A 16,668-nucleotide genomic window follows, 5' to 3' on the forward strand; every position below is an offset into this window, starting at 1 on the left:
ATAACACAGCCACAGACTTTCACTGAGTAATTTCTGCATCAAGCCTATAATTTCTGTTTGAGCTGTAGCATACCTTTTAGAAAAACTGGCAGTCTTATTTTATAAAGTTCAAGCGCTGGAAAATCCACTACGTCCCTCGGTCAGTTGTTCCTGTGGTTAATTACCAATATAAGTTAAAAAGGAGGACTTGTGGCACCTTACAGACTAACAAATTTATTTGAGCATAAGCTTTTGTGAGCTACATGAAGTGAGCTGTAGCTCATGAAAGCTTATGCTCGAATAAATTGGTTAGTCTCTAAGGTGCCACAAGTACTTCTTTTCTTTTTGCGGATACAGACTAACACGGCTGCTACTCTGAAACCTGTCAATATAAGTTAGTTCTTTATCATTTTTTAAACCCACTTGATCCCCCAACTATTGTGGTTTAAATATTGATGCAGTAAAAAAATAGAATAATACACTTCTAAAAGGTGCAACTGTATCTTTAAAAGAGAATTTACAACTGTATATTTAGGTGTTTAATACAGTAGCGCAGTATGCCTGTACTTAGATCACCCAACCACAATGCTTCCACCACAGGTAAGACGTTGAGATGTGTACAGGGTTATTGAACAATGTGAATTTCCATAGTGGATCAGTACAAGGTTACTTGGCACAGAATTTCTGTAATTCTGATACTCTGGAAAAAAACATAGTGTTCAAAGGCCCTTGGGAAAGCTTAGCTTTAGTACTCAAAAATGTACAAAAATGCACAAATACCTGGCACAGCGACTGAAGGTAAATGTTTTCCTTTTGCTGTTAGTACTACTTTGTACGCCTAGGTGTGTTTCTTCTTTTTGAATTTTTAAAAGGAATACTTACGGCAAAAGAGAAAATCCCTTCAAATATGTACAAGATTAATTTTGAACCATAATATCTGTCACTCAACCAGTAAGTGCCTGATCCAAAGCCCATTGTAGTCAATGAAAAGGCTCTTATTGACTTCAGTAGACTTTAGATCAGACCCACATGCATTGGCACAGCCAACATGTTTTTCAATCTGAGCACCAGTGAGAAAGTTTGGTCATAACAGTAAGACACAGGTTTATCTCTTTCCATTAGGATGCTGAAATATTTTGTTATTAAACTTTCAAATTTGAAGGCTTCTGTTTGCTGCACACAAAAAAGCCCGTGAACTCTAAAATGGAATCAAGACCCACTTGCCAAATAAAATACCCAGTCATATCCTATGTAAAATAGATGTGGTCTCCTTTCTTTGTACAGAGCTAAAAAACAGAAACTCCTGAGTTCTTCTCCTGGCTATGATGTTGATTTTCTCTGTGACCTTTAGTGACATAACTTCTCAGCCTCAAATTTCCCCTTCTATAAAATGGAGATTATATTGAAAATGTGCTGGTTATTGTAAGGCTGACATCAAATAACTACATAACAGTTATTTCACAGAGAAGTCAACAAATAAAAGGCTACATGTTTGTTTTTCCGCAGTTGCTCCTTCCTAAGAAAATAAATACTTTGCTATGAAAACATTAGCTTCTACCTTGCAAATCTGCAGTGCTACGGTGTACAATATATTTCAAGTTTCCTATTAAAAAAATATATAGATGGAAACATGAAAGCTGTTTGCCTACTAGAAAAAAATATCAGCAAGAGCTAGTTGTGTTTGTTCAGCAAAAGCTCAACTGCTGTTTCTTCCGCTGAAGACAAATTTGTCTGTTCCTTTTTAAAGTCATCTCTTTTGCTCTGTACATTCTATTAGGTGTCCTACACCTGGTTGTGATGGCTCTGGTCATGTGACTGGAAATTATGCTTCACACAGAAGGTAAGAATCATTCCGTTGTTTGGGAGTGAAGCCGTGGGAAATTATGTAAAGCGTCAGCAGAACAAAATTGTTTTTCTCTTGTGTACTTCTTTTAGCTTGTCTGGTTGCCCTCGTGCCAGGAAAGGTGGCGTCAAAGTTACTCCTACCAAGGAAGAAAAAGAAGACCCTGAACTTAAGTAAGTGCAGCAGCAGGGGTTTATCAGCCAAAAGGGAGAACAAGATTGTGCTTGGTACATCCAAGAAATGTGCAAGTTATTCTTAGACGTATGTGGGTGTATCCTACTGTTAAAGCTAAGATAAAGGATATTTCCACAGCTAGTGAAACTGGTGGAACATTTCATTCAGGTCCTATCTGACACAAAGTGTGGCAAAATTTAGGAAAAGTCAGTCTAAAATTCACAAAATTTTAGACTATGGCAAAATCTTGCTATGTTTGCTTCAATAAACTGTAGCAGTGGTGAAACTGAACCCTAGATCCAATTAACAAATTCTTGGAAACATTCACCAAAATCTCATGTATCACACCTGGAAACACAAAGGGTGAAATCCATCGCTGTGCAAAGAACTACCACAAGTTACACGTTAAGTCCCTGAAAATATGGATTACTGGGGTAGAAGTGGTACATAGGCCTTATGCTATCCCTTTTCTGTACAGGGGTAAAATTTCAACCAAGGCAAAAAACTGATAATGACTTATGAGGAGAGACTTATGATTTATGAGGAGAGGCTGAGGAAACTGGGATTATTTAGTTAGCGGAAGAGAAGAATGAGGGGGGATTTGATAGCTGCTTTCAACTACCTGAAAGGGGGTTCCAAAGAGGATGGATCTAGACTGTTCTCAGTGGTAGCAGATGACAGAACAAGGAGTAATGGTCTCAAGTTGCAGTGGGGGAGGTTTAGGTTGGATATTAGGAAAACTTTTTCACAAAGGGGGTGGTGAAGCCCTGGAATGGGTTATCTAGGGAGGTGGTGGAATCGCCTTCCTTAGAGGCTTTTAAGGTCAGGCTTGACAAAGCCCTGGCTGGGATGATTTCGTTGGGGATTGGTCCTGCTCTGGGCAGGGGGTTGGACTTAGATGATCTCCTGAGGTCCCTTCCAACCCTGATATTCTATGATTCTATAACTCTACTCAAGTCCACTTTATTCCTAACTCGAGAATGTGTTCTGTGAAAATAAATAAATAAACGAGCAGCTGCCAAGGTATGTAGGACCTTGTTCATTTACAACAAAGGACTTACTTATTTCCTGCGCTGGTCTTAGTATTTAGTATTTCAGTTAGTGATTGTCTTTCGGATGTCTGGTATGTCATATGAAAGGCCCTAGGCATGTTCCCATTAATACTGACAGAGCTCTGCAAAACTACCAGGGTTCACTTTGCCAAGTATTTGGAATATGTTTGGAAAATAACAGGTTTCCACGTGCAGAAAACCACCTTTTGTTTTTAGCCAAAAATTTGAATAGAGAACAAAAAATGTTGCCTTTTCACAAACCCGTTAAAATGTGATTTTTTTTTCCCCTCTGATGATAATTATTTTTCTCTTTGACATAGTTTTGTATGATGTCAGTGCCGAAGTGGTTAAGGCATACAGCTGTATTAGAAATGCCTAATCCTGAGATTTGCACTGACATCAGTGGGACCTTCAGGTGCTCCTTGGGATCAAGCCCTAGTACAGTAGCACAGACAGCATAGTAGCCACTTAGACTCTTTTTCTTAGATGGCTGTTGTTAGACTATTGTCTTCTGTTCTCTTGAGTAAATATAAGGATTCTTTTGCTGTGTTTCTGTAGATGTCCAGTGATAGGCTGTGATGGCCAAGGTCACATATCAGGTAAATACACTTCTCATCGCACTGCTTCTGGTTGTCCTTTGGCTGCCAAGAGACAGAAGGAGAGTCCTCTCCATGGGTCTTCATTATCCTGGAAACTGAACAAACAAGAGCTGCCACACTGTCCTTTGCCAGGCTGCAACGGGCTGGGTCATGTTAATAATGTTTTTGTCACCCACAGAAGGTATAATTTTGTGTTTTCTCTCTTGTTTGTTGTTTTTTCTTGACAATCCACTGTAGTGTTGCTTTTAAAAAAATAGAGCTGTAATCTAATTAAATTATGTTGAATTCTTATGAAGAGTTTATATAGCAGTTGAGGTGATAGGAAGCTGAATAACTTGAGAGTTTGCATGAGGTTACAACTATTTTTAACATTGCCCACAAGACAATGACTTTCACAGATCTTTCTAGATTTCCTGAGACTGATTACAGGCTTTTGGTACAACAAGAAGGTAGCTAGACTTATATGAAATTACTAGTATTGATTGTGTATCTTTGGCAGGTAATCCAAAATGTTATTGAAATTTCACCACAAGGTTTTGCAGAAGCAACAATTGCATTAATTTTGTTATTACACAAATTGCTAAATTCTTGCTAGCCATCCCCATGCAGGAGAACATTTACATGAGACCTGTGCTTTCTAGATCCAGCCCTGAAGACATTAGAAGGAGAAAAAAATCTTAAGAACTTCACTAGTTAACATGATTTGTAAGATGATGCATTTTCCCAGTGTAGAGAAGACCAAACAAGTTTCTGGTGGTCTGCTAGCATTGGGACATCCTTCTGGCCAGTAGTCTGCTCAAGATAAAGAAATAGTAGACTATACTTCAAATCTTAGAAGCTCTCACTGCTCCGTGTGTGGAAACACCACTTTCATTAGAACCCTTATTTTTCACAAGCTAAGCAAAAACAATACTTTGTCCCACTAGTGCAAAATTTCCCTTCACTCCCAGTTTGACTACATCAGAATATGAATCCCTCTGCCATTTCTTGAGCATAGGGGTATTTCTTGTTGTTTACTTCTAAAGACCGTGCAGTCAACCTTAGCCCTTGAGTGCTCTCTACAAATGGCTTCAGATAATTACCAATTGTAAGATTTGAAATAGCAGATAACTCTGACAGTCATCAAAAAGCAAAGTGACTATATATAATAGAATCTCTTAAAAAACCTATAGTATGAATCCAGAAGTATCATCATATTGATCATTATTATGCATCATCAAAATGATACAATAGTTAGGCACAGTGAAAATCTGTACATCAGATTATTTTTTTTTAATTGGTATACTCAGCATTTAAAGGCATGCTACTGCCCCCTTTTTTCTGAAGTGTAATTCCTCAATAAACACAGTGGAAAGTTCTGCTTAAAAATTGATGGGCCAATATGACCTCAAGATTTCTGTAAATATCACATTCACATAACCTTAGAATACTTCCCGCTGCTATTTTCATTTGTTTGAAATGACTGTAAAAATAGTTTGCTTCGAGGCTGAGACTTCGGTGCCAATTTTCAAGTCAGAATTTTTTTTTTTACAGCTAAAATAGCTTTGTGAATTATTTTATTCCCTGTAACAAGGTTATAATGGAGCTGCTGACATGACCTTAGGAATAGAGGTCTGAGCATGAGCACTGTAATATTACTATGAAAGGATTGCTTCCATTTTCACATGGGTCACAGCATTTTTTCTATCTTTTCTAGCTTGTCAGGGTGTCCTCTGAATGCACAAGCCATAAAAAAGGGCAAAATCTCAGAAGAACTAATGACTATCAAGCTTAAAGCAAGTGGGGGTAAGGAGACATGCAAATGATGATTACATTTATACAGCTGCTAGGGACCCGATTCTCATTTACATGTTGCCTCTTTACACCATGTAAAGGGGACTGAAAATGGGTATAAATGTATTTAAGTTCTCATTCTTTAAAAACAATAACAAAATTTCTTCACGGAAGATACACATCATTCACACATCATTTACATCCGTGGACCATAACATGTGAGGTACACAACTACACAACTAAGTCTGATTCAGGTTTGGGGTTTGTTTTTTTCTGTGTTATTCATAAACCAGCAGGAGTTACCTCAGTTAAATAAAGATTTTCAAACAAACCCACAGAGGGATACATGTTAAAAGCAGAGTTTAGCTACCTCGTTTCCATTAATTTCATATTATATTGCTCAGTCTCCATGCAATACTTTGACAATTCTCCCCACATTAAATAGAAGGGAACATCTGTCAAATAGTTATAGGGAACTTGATTCTGTTTCCAGTGGGTAGGGCCCAGTGACAGGATTCAGGAGACTTTGGTGGTATTCTTTACTCTGCTGCATAACCTTCTCTCTTGCCGCACCCTTTGTCCATATTGTCTATTTAGACTGTAAGGTCTTCAGGACAGGATCTGTCTCTTACTGCATGCTTGTAATATGCCCAGCACAATGGGGTGCTGAGCTTAGGGGCCTGTAGGTGCTACAGCAATAAAAATAATTAATCTGCAAGCAGAATTAGACCCAGAGTGAGGGGAAAACATTCATCACGGGGTTCAGGGGGCTGCTCAGTACATCTAGGATCAGGCTTGTGTTGAGCCTTTGGTGAGTTGTTCATTTTCAGCTGGTAGGTGTAAATAGAGAGTGCTGCTTTTTCTCCATGTTGCTTTTTGCCTCTTTTGGCCTCTCTACAATTTCCCTCTCACAGTATTTTAAACCACACTATGTATCACAGCAAACTAAAGCCCGGATCCTTCTGTATTGGTCAGCCCATATAGAGCTCCTTGCAGTACCAGGGCAGATCTTCAGCTGGTGTCAATTGTCATAGCTCTATTGAAGACAATGGAGTTATGAGGATCGGACCCCCTGGAGGGGGAGGGGGAGAGGAACTGCTCTTATTTTTCTGCTACATCTAAAATTCTCCACCAAAACCACAACATACTCTGTATTATTGTTTTTAAAGATTGTGTTTTGGATTTTCCTCTCTCAATGCCCACAGATCTCCTTTCCCTCTCACATCTCTCTCCCTGCTTTGGTTGATTGTTTTACTGAACAGTGAGGGGACCTACTCTGACAGGGAAATACACTGGCTCAATGAAACTCAAATTACCCTTTGACCCTTGATCTCTCTTCCTACTTTCAAGGACGCTTCAACACAGGATGCAGTTTTGACAAACAGTAAAAACCCATTTAAAGATCCCCAGTTTAATCTGAAAGACTGGTTTTTTATGCTACACAGTTCAGTGCACAGGTACCCACAGAATATTACTTCTTTTCACATGTTCACATTTAAACCTGTCTTTGGTCCATTCACCTTTTTGCAGGTATTGAGAGTGATGAGGAAATCAGACACTTGGATGAGGAAATAAAAGAATTGAATGAATCCAATCTTAAAATTGAAGCTGACATGATGAAACTTCAAACCCAGGTATAAAAACAAAGCAACAATTCAACCAGTTCTAATGTACATATATAATGTTATTTTTAAGCTTATGTATCCTTTTTCTCATCTACATACATGCCATTGCATTATGGCTTAAACAAATTTTGACAAGCTTTTTCCATTTAACAGTGAACAGGTGTGTATTAGTATAAAAGACTTGCAGGGTGAATAAAAGGAACGAAGCATTTTGGGAACTAATCTTAGCAAACAAGGAAATCATATTTACGGTATAAAATGTGCACTTTCTTTTGTTAACCACACGCCTGCATATGATATCCTGTGGGCATTTTAAGAACCAACATAGAGAGGCTTCATAATAATATAATGAAGCCATTAGGTCACAAGACTGTGACTTCTTATTAACACACTCTAACTACTACTGAAAGTAATCCTTATTATTATTTACAGTTTTCCCTAGTTCTGTTCACAATGTTCAGCTAATGAATATTTTTATTTAAATAGTCTGAATTTTGCCTCTGCACAGTAGATAGCAGACAACAGCTGCATTTGCTAGCTTGTGCAGTGCATTAGGTAGGGTAGGAGCTATTGCAAAGGCACAGTTCTCTTGATCTTTTTCATTTTTTTATTTCTGTATAGGAGTGAGTTTATGGTGAAGGTGCTGGTTGCAGGTCCACAGTTCAGGTTGAGCTGAGTATGTAAATACACAGGGTGACGTATATACTCACTCCTATTTCACCTGCTGAACTAGGTGAAAGTGAGAACAGAAACTTGCCTCAGAATGTTAGGATCATTAAGATTCTAGGTTGAACTTCCTGAAGAGTAACAGATCTAAAAAATAAGATTGAATCCAACTTCATCCCAAACAAGTTCAATATAGTTTATAGTGGCCTCAAATGACGATTGTGTGGTATTTAGTACTGGTGAATCACCTGCATTATAGCCTGAACTAGAGACTTGCTGAATCCGCACATCCCCTGCTTGTCTTTGCCCTGTCACTTCTTAAATTGGCCTGGCCAACAATTGTGATTGTATCAAGAAGCTCAAGAGCAGGGATCGTGGTGATTTGTGCTGCTGCTTTCTTTATTTATGCCGCCACAACTCAAGGAGTTAATCTGGTCACTATCAGACAGAGATTCCAGCAGCAAAAATGAATACAGTGTGCAGAGTTCATGAAACCCTCTTATGAAATCTGTGTGCAGTTAGATACAAATGGGCCTGATTCTTCATGGCTCTATTCCTTAGGCGGTCATTTGCAGTTGTGGTAATGGTACCAATTCAGAATTCTGCAGTCTCACCGATGGTAGCACTTTCACCCACTTTGCACAGATATAAATTACTAAACAAGAGGTTAGGCTGTGGAGAGTCAGGACCCAGCATCTCTAGCTTCAGTTTTTCAGCACAGGTTTTTGCATGTGAACTTTCACAATGTGTACATGCCAAGCTCTCTCATTCTTGTTAGTTATTCTCCAGAAAAGGATGCCATTTTGCTAACCTCAGGTGCTTTTCAGTGTTGGTTCTTAAAAAATTATATTTTCTTCTGTCTGTCCAGAGACCGACTGCACAATCATATTTTTTCCATACACAACTTCTCAATTTCCTCCCTGGTATGTTTCATTTCTTATTGTCTCCACTCTCTGCCCTATTTCCAATCCCAGTCAGTTCAGAACTCTAACCTCCTCCAAGGGGGAGGGCAGGAAAGTAGCCCAAGAGCTAATACCAGTGTTGCTGCTATTATAGTCAATCAGCAGGGATGCTGTGAGAACAGAAGAGCAATGTAAACATCAGCTTTCTTCTTCCTTCCCGCAGCCCTGAGGCCACACTCCCCATTCCCAACTACACACTGACCCTTCCACCTCCCCAGCAGCTTGAGGCCTGGGGTCTCTAATCCATTTCTGAACTCATCTTCCCCACACAATACACTCCTCACTCAGCAGGGCCACTGTCTACAGCTTCATTTAAATAAGTTTTCCTTGTGAAACAACAGCAGAGTTCCCTGGTTCAGAATTAATGTGACTTAGCCCCTATTACGAGTATCTCGTGGCTGTGTTATGCGCAACTCCTATAAAAACGTAACTGAGGTTCAGATCTCAATTGGCAGCTTTCACAGTCTTGTGCTCCCTCTTCCAAGAGAAACCTTTCATTTTGGGTTCCAACTCCAGTCATGATGCTGCCAAGGGTCTTGTTGTGTGTGTGATTTTAGATCACATCTATGGAGAGCAATCTGAAAACAATAGAAGAAGAGAACAAACTTATAGAGCAAAACAACGAGAGCCTGCTGAAGGAATTAGCTGGCCTAAGCCAAGCCCTCATCACCAGCCTTGCCGACATTCAGCTTCCACACATGGTAAGTCTGCAGCTAAAACCATTGCTGCTTCTTTGAGAGCATTTGTCTCCACGTTTGGCTGGCCAGAGTGGTCTACTCAGTGCATCACTGATGTGGGATCCATTCCCTCTCACATGGGACTCCCTTCCTGTGTTGAATCAATTTCCCCACACTTCATTACTCTCCCTCTACATGAGCATGATGCAGTAAATGCATAAAGTTTGGAATATTACTAGCTCCATTGTTTTAAATATTGAGATAGGGTTAGCATACATCCATATTTTCCCAGACATGTCCAGCTTTTTGGTTCTTAAATTGCCATCTGGGAGGAATTTTTAAATATCTAAAAACATCCAGGATTTTGCCATGATTATTTTTCTCCAAAGAAGGGTTGAGCATTGAAGAAAGAGAAAAGGAGGACTTGTGGCACCTTAGAGACTAACTAAGGTGCCACAAGTCCTCCTTTTCTTTTTGCGGATACAGACTAACATGGCTGCTACTCTGAAACCTGTCAAGAAAGAGAGTGAATGTTGATCATTCGAGAAAGAAGGTGAATATTGATCACTCAAGAGAGTGCCCGCTTTTTCCCCCTAGCTCCCAGCGCTTGCGCTGCAAAACAGTTGTTTCACGCAGCTGGGAGGGAGGGGGGAGAAGGGGGAACGCAGCGCGCTCAGGGGAGAAGTTGGGGCCGGGACGGGGATTTGGGGAAGGGGTCCAGTGGGTCAGAGAGGGGGCGGAGTAGGGGTGGGGACTTTGGGGATGGGGTTGGAATGGGGCTGGGGTAGGGGTGGGGAAGAGGTGGAATTGGGACAGGGCTGGGGAGGCATGAGCAAATATGCCCCCCCCCCATGAAGTGTCCTCTTTTTTGAATGTTCAAATATGGTAACCCTAATTGAGAGGTAGTGGAGCCCAAACTCTGCCCTGGTGTAAGAGGATGCAAAGCAAATATTTGATGCAAGGCAAGTATTTTATGCTAGTCCCAACCTGAAGGAATGTCCCTGTCCCGTCCAGGGTTAAGCTAAGTCCTCAAGTGTGGGAAAGTGTCCTGGACTTCGAGGCACTCCAGTAACATGAGGCAATCTTCATCCATACAAGAATAAATCTTTGCATCACTTTCCTAAGGCCCCTCTATACAAGATTCAGGGTGGCTGGTGTGTATTCTCATTCAAAACAGAACCATGCCAAAGGCCAAGTGGGAGGAGCCATATTCACATACTGCCCATGCTTTACCCTCCAGGAGTAGAATCCCATCCCGTGTAAAACATTAGTTTATTTAAAATCAAACTACACTGCATGTCTCTGGGATTTGTAATGGGATATGGGTACCCTTAAGGATGGAACCTTGCATTTCTGGGTAGCTCAGGCTGGAAGTAACTGTAGTTGATATTCTGATGTCCTTCCAGTATCTTATGTGCAATGAGTTTGATTGTCACATTCTGAATTTTCCCTGATGTAGGGGAGAATCCTTTGGTGGCTCTGTGCTCTGGACCCCAGACATAAAGAGTGTTCCTTGAGATCCCTTTTCACTGCATTTAAGGAATCCCAGACTCATAGGAGGATCCCTAGGGGGCTTCCCTCGTTTACATCAACCTATAGGTTGCTCTAAGCTATGCCAGGTGCTGGTTCAGTCTTGGTCAGGTTGAGGATCAGGGAAGCAGAAAGCCACCTTTCCCATCCCCCCAACCACATCCATCACCAAGTGCAGCGCAGCCAGATCCAAGAATCTGGTTGTGGGTTTTGATCTACACTAGAAATTTTTGTATCCATTTTTTCACCATGACAAAAGCAGTGGTATAACTCCTATTCTAGACAGGGCTCAGACATCTTCACTCCTCATGACATGGAACCAGCCAACAGCATGGACAGCACTATATCATGATAATCTTCTCTCAGTAGATTTTCACAATGCAGTGTTGTATATGTCTGAATTCCAACTAAATTAGCTCTTAGCACCAATACAACTGCACCAGTGCCAGAAAAGAATCACAACATAGTCTAGGATAGACTAGGCCTTCTTCTTGGTCCTGTGAAGCAATGAGTGTCTCCTGTGAGGTGATGAGCACTCTCAGCTCCTGCTACAGTTAAGATGAGGGTCTAGAGTCTTATTCAGTTGGATCTCTGACAGCACTCATCAAGTCCTATATTAATTTTACTGTACAGTCATAATGTTGCAAACATGTGAGGAGTTTATTGATTCTGCTCTGTAATTTGGCTGGGAATTGGCCAACTCCCTTCACTGAAGATAATAAAAGTTTGGTTTGAGGGCCTGATTCAAGAAGTGCTTAACACTCCTACTGAAGTCAGTGGAACCCACTCACTTGGTTCAAGTCAGGCACCTGGTTAAGTACTTGCTGAACCAGGGCATTAAGGATTTGTCTCAGTATGTGTGTGCATTCTCTTTCTACCTGTCTTTCTTCGCGCTCTGCACACCCAGACACTCCCCGTTTTGTTCTTAAAACCCAGATTGTACATTTTGCTCATAAGGTTTTACCCCATTCCATCCCCACCCACCATGGTACTTTGTTCTGTAACTGCCTCTGGAGCTAAGAACAATGTATGCCCATTAAGATCCAAATCCTCCTTACCTTATTAACACACAATCCCACTGTACTCCAAGTCAGTACATAGAATCAGAGACTATCAGAGTTGGAAGGGACCTCAGGAGGTCATCTAGTCCAACCCCCCCTGTTCAAAGCAGGACCAATCCCCAATTTGTGCCCCAGATCCCAAATGGACCCCTCAAGGATTAAACTCACAACCCTGGGTTTAGCAGGCCAATGCTCAAACCACTGAGCTATCCCTCCCCTCCGTTACATGCTCGAGTAAGGCACACAGAATGTGGCCAGAATTAAAGAGCAGGGCACACCTAAGACAAATGCCTCACACTCCCTTCTTAGAGGGTGAGCATGTGGTTCCCACAACACATTAAACTCCCTTCACCTTCAACAAGCCCATCAGTAATTTGGATGTGTGCCATGCATCTGACCTCAGCTCTCCCCAGTCGCTTTCAGACAGGACCGAAAAATTGTCACTTTGCATGTTGTCTGTTAACATTCTTTTTTTTTTTTTGGGGGGGGGGGGGAGGGGAGGCCTTAATTTTGGCTCCTGAAATTGGCATAATATGTTTTGTTTTCATTTAGGGGCCAATCAGTGAGCAGAACTTTGAAGCATATGTAAATACACTCACAGACATGTACAGCAATCTGGAACGGGACTATTCCCCGGAATGCAAAGCTCTGCTGGAAAGTATCAAACAGGCAGTGAAGGGCATCCATGTGTAGGATGTGAAGGCTGATGGGCAACAGAAATTACTTAACAGCAGTAAACTCCAGATGGATCTGTTAGGAGTTCATGTACTGCTAACGCGTGTAGGTTGCCGTGCTGCATTTACAATTGCAACATTGCACTAATTTTCCCAGCTGACATAAAAAGGAAGGAAAACACAACAGACTATTTGTATTAACAGCAATGCACTCAATTAATATATTGTATTTATTTCAGTACAATTCCTTTTTTTCCTTCTTTTGCACTCAGTTTTTGTAAAGTGAATGTAAAAAGTGTGTGCAACTATTTTTTATATTTTTATTTATTTCTAATCAAAGAGTTGTGTTTTTTTATCTTTTTGCGGCCTGCCATATTTTTACAAATGTGTTTATTAATTTATTTTCCAATGGGATTTTAAATAGACTGAAAGTTATACTGTAAATTAAATATCTTGCTGGGTTTGTACAGGAAGAAAAAAAAATACTATGAAAGTAACAAATGACTGAACGGTTGTTCTAGTTTTATTTTCATCACATCCTGCTTTTTTATAATGGCTTTGTATCAGAAGTGGGTTTGCAGTAACGTAAGATGTGAAGAAGCAAGGAATGAAAAGATAAATGGCTCCCACTAGTGGGGAACCTGCGCTCTAAAAAGCACAGTTTGCTGGACCACAGCGTGTTGAAGAATTTGTTAGCAATAATGAAATATAGCAATCAGCAAAGCATTTGACTTGGCTGTGTGTTTTAGCCTACGCAAACAATTATTTAAAATGTTTCAAAAGAACTTCAGAATTATTTTAACGATGCAGGTTTTTTTCCAAGTTAGTTCAGAGAGAAAAACTAATCATCCCTAAACAAGAGAGATGATTTGATATGACTGGTACATTTTTAGTACAATATGTTGTTACATTGGACAAGTGACCAATATGATTATGCATTTGTATTTGCAAAATACAAAAGCATCCAAACTGAACATTTTGTACATACCAGTTAGTCCAACAAATCTCCCCTGAAATGGCATTTATCATACTAGTTGGAACTGAGAGAAGCTTAGAAGGCGGCAACCTGGAGAAAAATAATGCTCCAGTCTCACTGTAATTGGTTTTCTCTTAACCTGAACTGTAGCAATGCACTGGTTGATTTTAACCCCTCCTTATACACAAAGACAATGTTGGTATCGAATTGGTTACCAGTCTTTTGGTAGGGTGCCAAGTGCTACAGTACATATGGACACACAGAGACGCACACGCGTACAACGGTACTTGGCTGTGCATCTGTATTCAGTTAGCCTGGGTTTTGAATTTCTGAATCAATCAGAGTTTAGTAGTTGCTATAACAGAGGCAATGTCTATTTCAGGGATTGTAAGTAATTAAGCACTGTTTCAAAAGTTTTTTTTATATTTATTTTTTTTAAAAAAAGGTATAAACAACCAGCTAAACTGCCTTTTTTGTATGCACACACACCTCATGTGCATATGTGCCTCAGTGTAAATGTATACATGGATCTAGCGTGTGTTTAATTTTTCTGTGCTACAATGAAAGTGTTTATTTTTATTAGCCTCATTTATATTTAGAATGAATATGGTGGCACTCACAGGCTTGACATATACACATATATTATTACTGTTCCTGCACAAAAAGTAATATTCAAAGGTGATTCAATTCATGCACTGTGATCACTGTTTTGCATTAGGTGGGGCTTGCTTTTCATTTGAGGGTTGGTTTAACCCTCTAATCTTAGTTTAGACAGAAGATGATGTATGTTCTTAGGAGCTGTGTTTATTTTTAAATCGATTTTTCAAAAGCTACCGTATGTGCTGTCTAATATAAATAGGAGGACACCAAACAAATATTTGCTATTAAAGTTATTGTACTTGCTAAAAAAAAAAAAAAAAAAAAAGCAGACATTTGCTATACTTGTTAAATGCATACAAAATGAGTTCACTCATTACAAAGACTAAAATGTAATTAACTACATATTTTAACAAATTTGTTATATATTTTATTTAATTTACATTTTAAAAAAAATCTCTTGCCAACCTATATATTTATTACTATGATTTACAATGGCTTCAGGTTAATTTGTCTGTGTTTGGATTGTTTGCTCAGGATGTTTTGTGAAGTATGTTCGTATTTATTTGCTTCCTTTGTACTTGATGTGTTTTGTAATGTGCACTGATCTTTTTTTCTTTTTTGTGTTAAACTGCATTGATGAGCTATACTGTAAATTAGACCTTTTGTAAAAAGCAATGATGTATGCATTTTTTTTTTAATTTGGAGTAGTTTGTATACTGTTTCTTCATACAATTAATATTTCTTACATCAAAGCAACAAAACTGTGTTCTGTGCTGTACATTTGGTGTATGGTAGGAAATAAAATTGATAATGAAACATCGCTGCAAGTTTTGGGGAGGGGAGGGTTTTGAGCCTTCAGATAACAATCTGTATTGCACATTTTTAGCAGCACCTGGCACTGTACAATGTGTCAGGTGTTTTGCTTGCTTTGTGTACAAAATGTGTCATCCTTGTAAGTAAATTTATGGTACAAATAATTTAATTAGTGTTTTACATTGTCAGATGGAAGTAAGAAGAAAAATGGAAATACTTAAGTGATCCCTTTCATTACCCAGGGAAAAGAAATCAAGAAAATAATTACTACATTTAAACATTATTTAATGCACCATGCATTCTTTTCTTGGCAGCTTCAGACTCTACACTAGCAAAGGAAAGGATATGTGCTGACCTTTAACAGCTGCTAAATGGTATTTAAACATAAAAGCCATCATAAAGTTTGTAACAGTTAGGAGCCACCTACCATTTCAGTGCAATTTTTTGCTGAGATTTGCAGTGTTTAGACATTGCACAAATGAAAAATGTGCTGGTTTTAGAAAGAAGATATTTCCAGTTTCTAACTGATTCTGTGTTCTATTGTCAATTCAAGTGGAAATAGGATAATTTAGTTTTGTTAGTAGAAAATACGTTACTATCTTTAATGTACATGTCAATTCTTAGACTCCCATCTTATGTGGTTAAATCAAGAATGACTTTAATTCAGTAAAAGAAATGTGAAACTGGAAGGGCTAAAGCTAGGGAAGATGGTGGAGTACAATTGATGTAGATGGGCAAAGTCACACCATTTGAAAATTATTCAAATGCTGGAAAAACAAACATGTCCAGAGTTGGAAGTAGAGATAGGCCCAAGATGCAAAATGTGAATTTTGGATACTCGGGACATCTGGAAGTGTTTGGAGCTGGGATTTTGGTACAGCTCATTATAGATAGAGGGGCCTTTTGAAAAATTCTGATCCATATCTAGGATTGCCAGGCATCCAGTTCTCAACCAGAATGCCTGGTCAAATAGGGACCCTGGCAGCTCCGATCAGCGCAGCTGACCAGGCCGCTATAAGTCTGGTTGGCCACAGCGGGGCAGTCAGGCTCTGTGCGGCTCGCAAGAAGCAGCCAGCATGTCCCACCGGCTCCTGCACAGAGGGGTGGCCAGGAGGCTTCATGCACTGCCCCCGCCCACAGGTGCTGCCCTGAGCATCGGTTCCACAGCTCCCATTGGACGGGAACCGCAGCCCTCACTCCCCTCCCACACCCCAATCCCCTGCCCCAGCCCGGACCCCCCCTCCTGCACCCTGAATCGCACATTTCTGGTCTCACCCTGGAGCTCAGAGCCCTCATCCCCTCCCACACCCCAACCCCAACCCCCTGCCCTAGCCTGTTGAAAACTAGTGAGTGAGCGAGAGTGGGGGAGAGCGAGTGACGAAGGGATGGAGGATGGAGTGAGTGCAGGCGGGGCCTCGGAGAAGAGGCAGGTCCTTGAGGAAGTTGACAACCTTATCCATATCAGGTTTGAAATCCAACCCCTCTCCAAATTCAGGGATGTTTAGATCTAGAAATTTGGTTCAAGTCTATTTCTAAGAGGAAGGTGAAAGTGACTTGTAAGGTAAAGTGAAGACTGGGCTACTGTTGTTTGGTTTTCTCCTTCACCATTTGTTTCCACACCCTCTTCAGGTAAACCACCCCAGTTCAGACCACCTTTTGCTCAC

General features: G+C 40.1%; 1 protein-coding gene across 6 annotated transcripts in view; it reads left to right on the forward strand.

Annotated features, from left to right (window-relative positions):
- ST18 (ST18 C2H2C-type zinc finger transcription factor) overlaps window positions 1–15,007 on the forward strand; it is a 208,365-nt gene extending 193,358 nt beyond the window's left edge. For all 6 annotated transcript variants that reach the window (XM_048840644.2, XM_048840646.2, XM_048840645.2 and 3 more), the window contains 7 exons: window positions 1,757–1,819; window positions 1,915–1,995; window positions 3,607–3,828; window positions 5,344–5,432; window positions 6,951–7,054; window positions 9,231–9,374; window positions 12,494–15,007. In XM_048840644.2, coding sequence (XP_048696601.1) covers window positions 1,757–1,819; window positions 1,915–1,995; window positions 3,607–3,828; window positions 5,344–5,432; window positions 6,951–7,054; window positions 9,231–9,374; window positions 12,494–12,634 — 844 coding nt within the window. In that variant the 3' untranslated portion in view covers window positions 12,635–15,007. The remainder of the gene's footprint in view (window positions 1–1,756; window positions 1,820–1,914; window positions 1,996–3,606; window positions 3,829–5,343; window positions 5,433–6,950; window positions 7,055–9,230; window positions 9,375–12,493) is intronic.
- Window positions 15,008–16,668: the final 1,661 nt, after the last annotated feature.

Source organism: Caretta caretta, chromosome 2 (genome assembly GCF_965140235.1).
Source record: "Caretta caretta isolate rCarCar2 chromosome 2, rCarCar1.hap1, whole genome shotgun sequence".
NCBI lineage: Eukaryota > Metazoa > Chordata > Testudines > Cheloniidae > Caretta > Caretta caretta.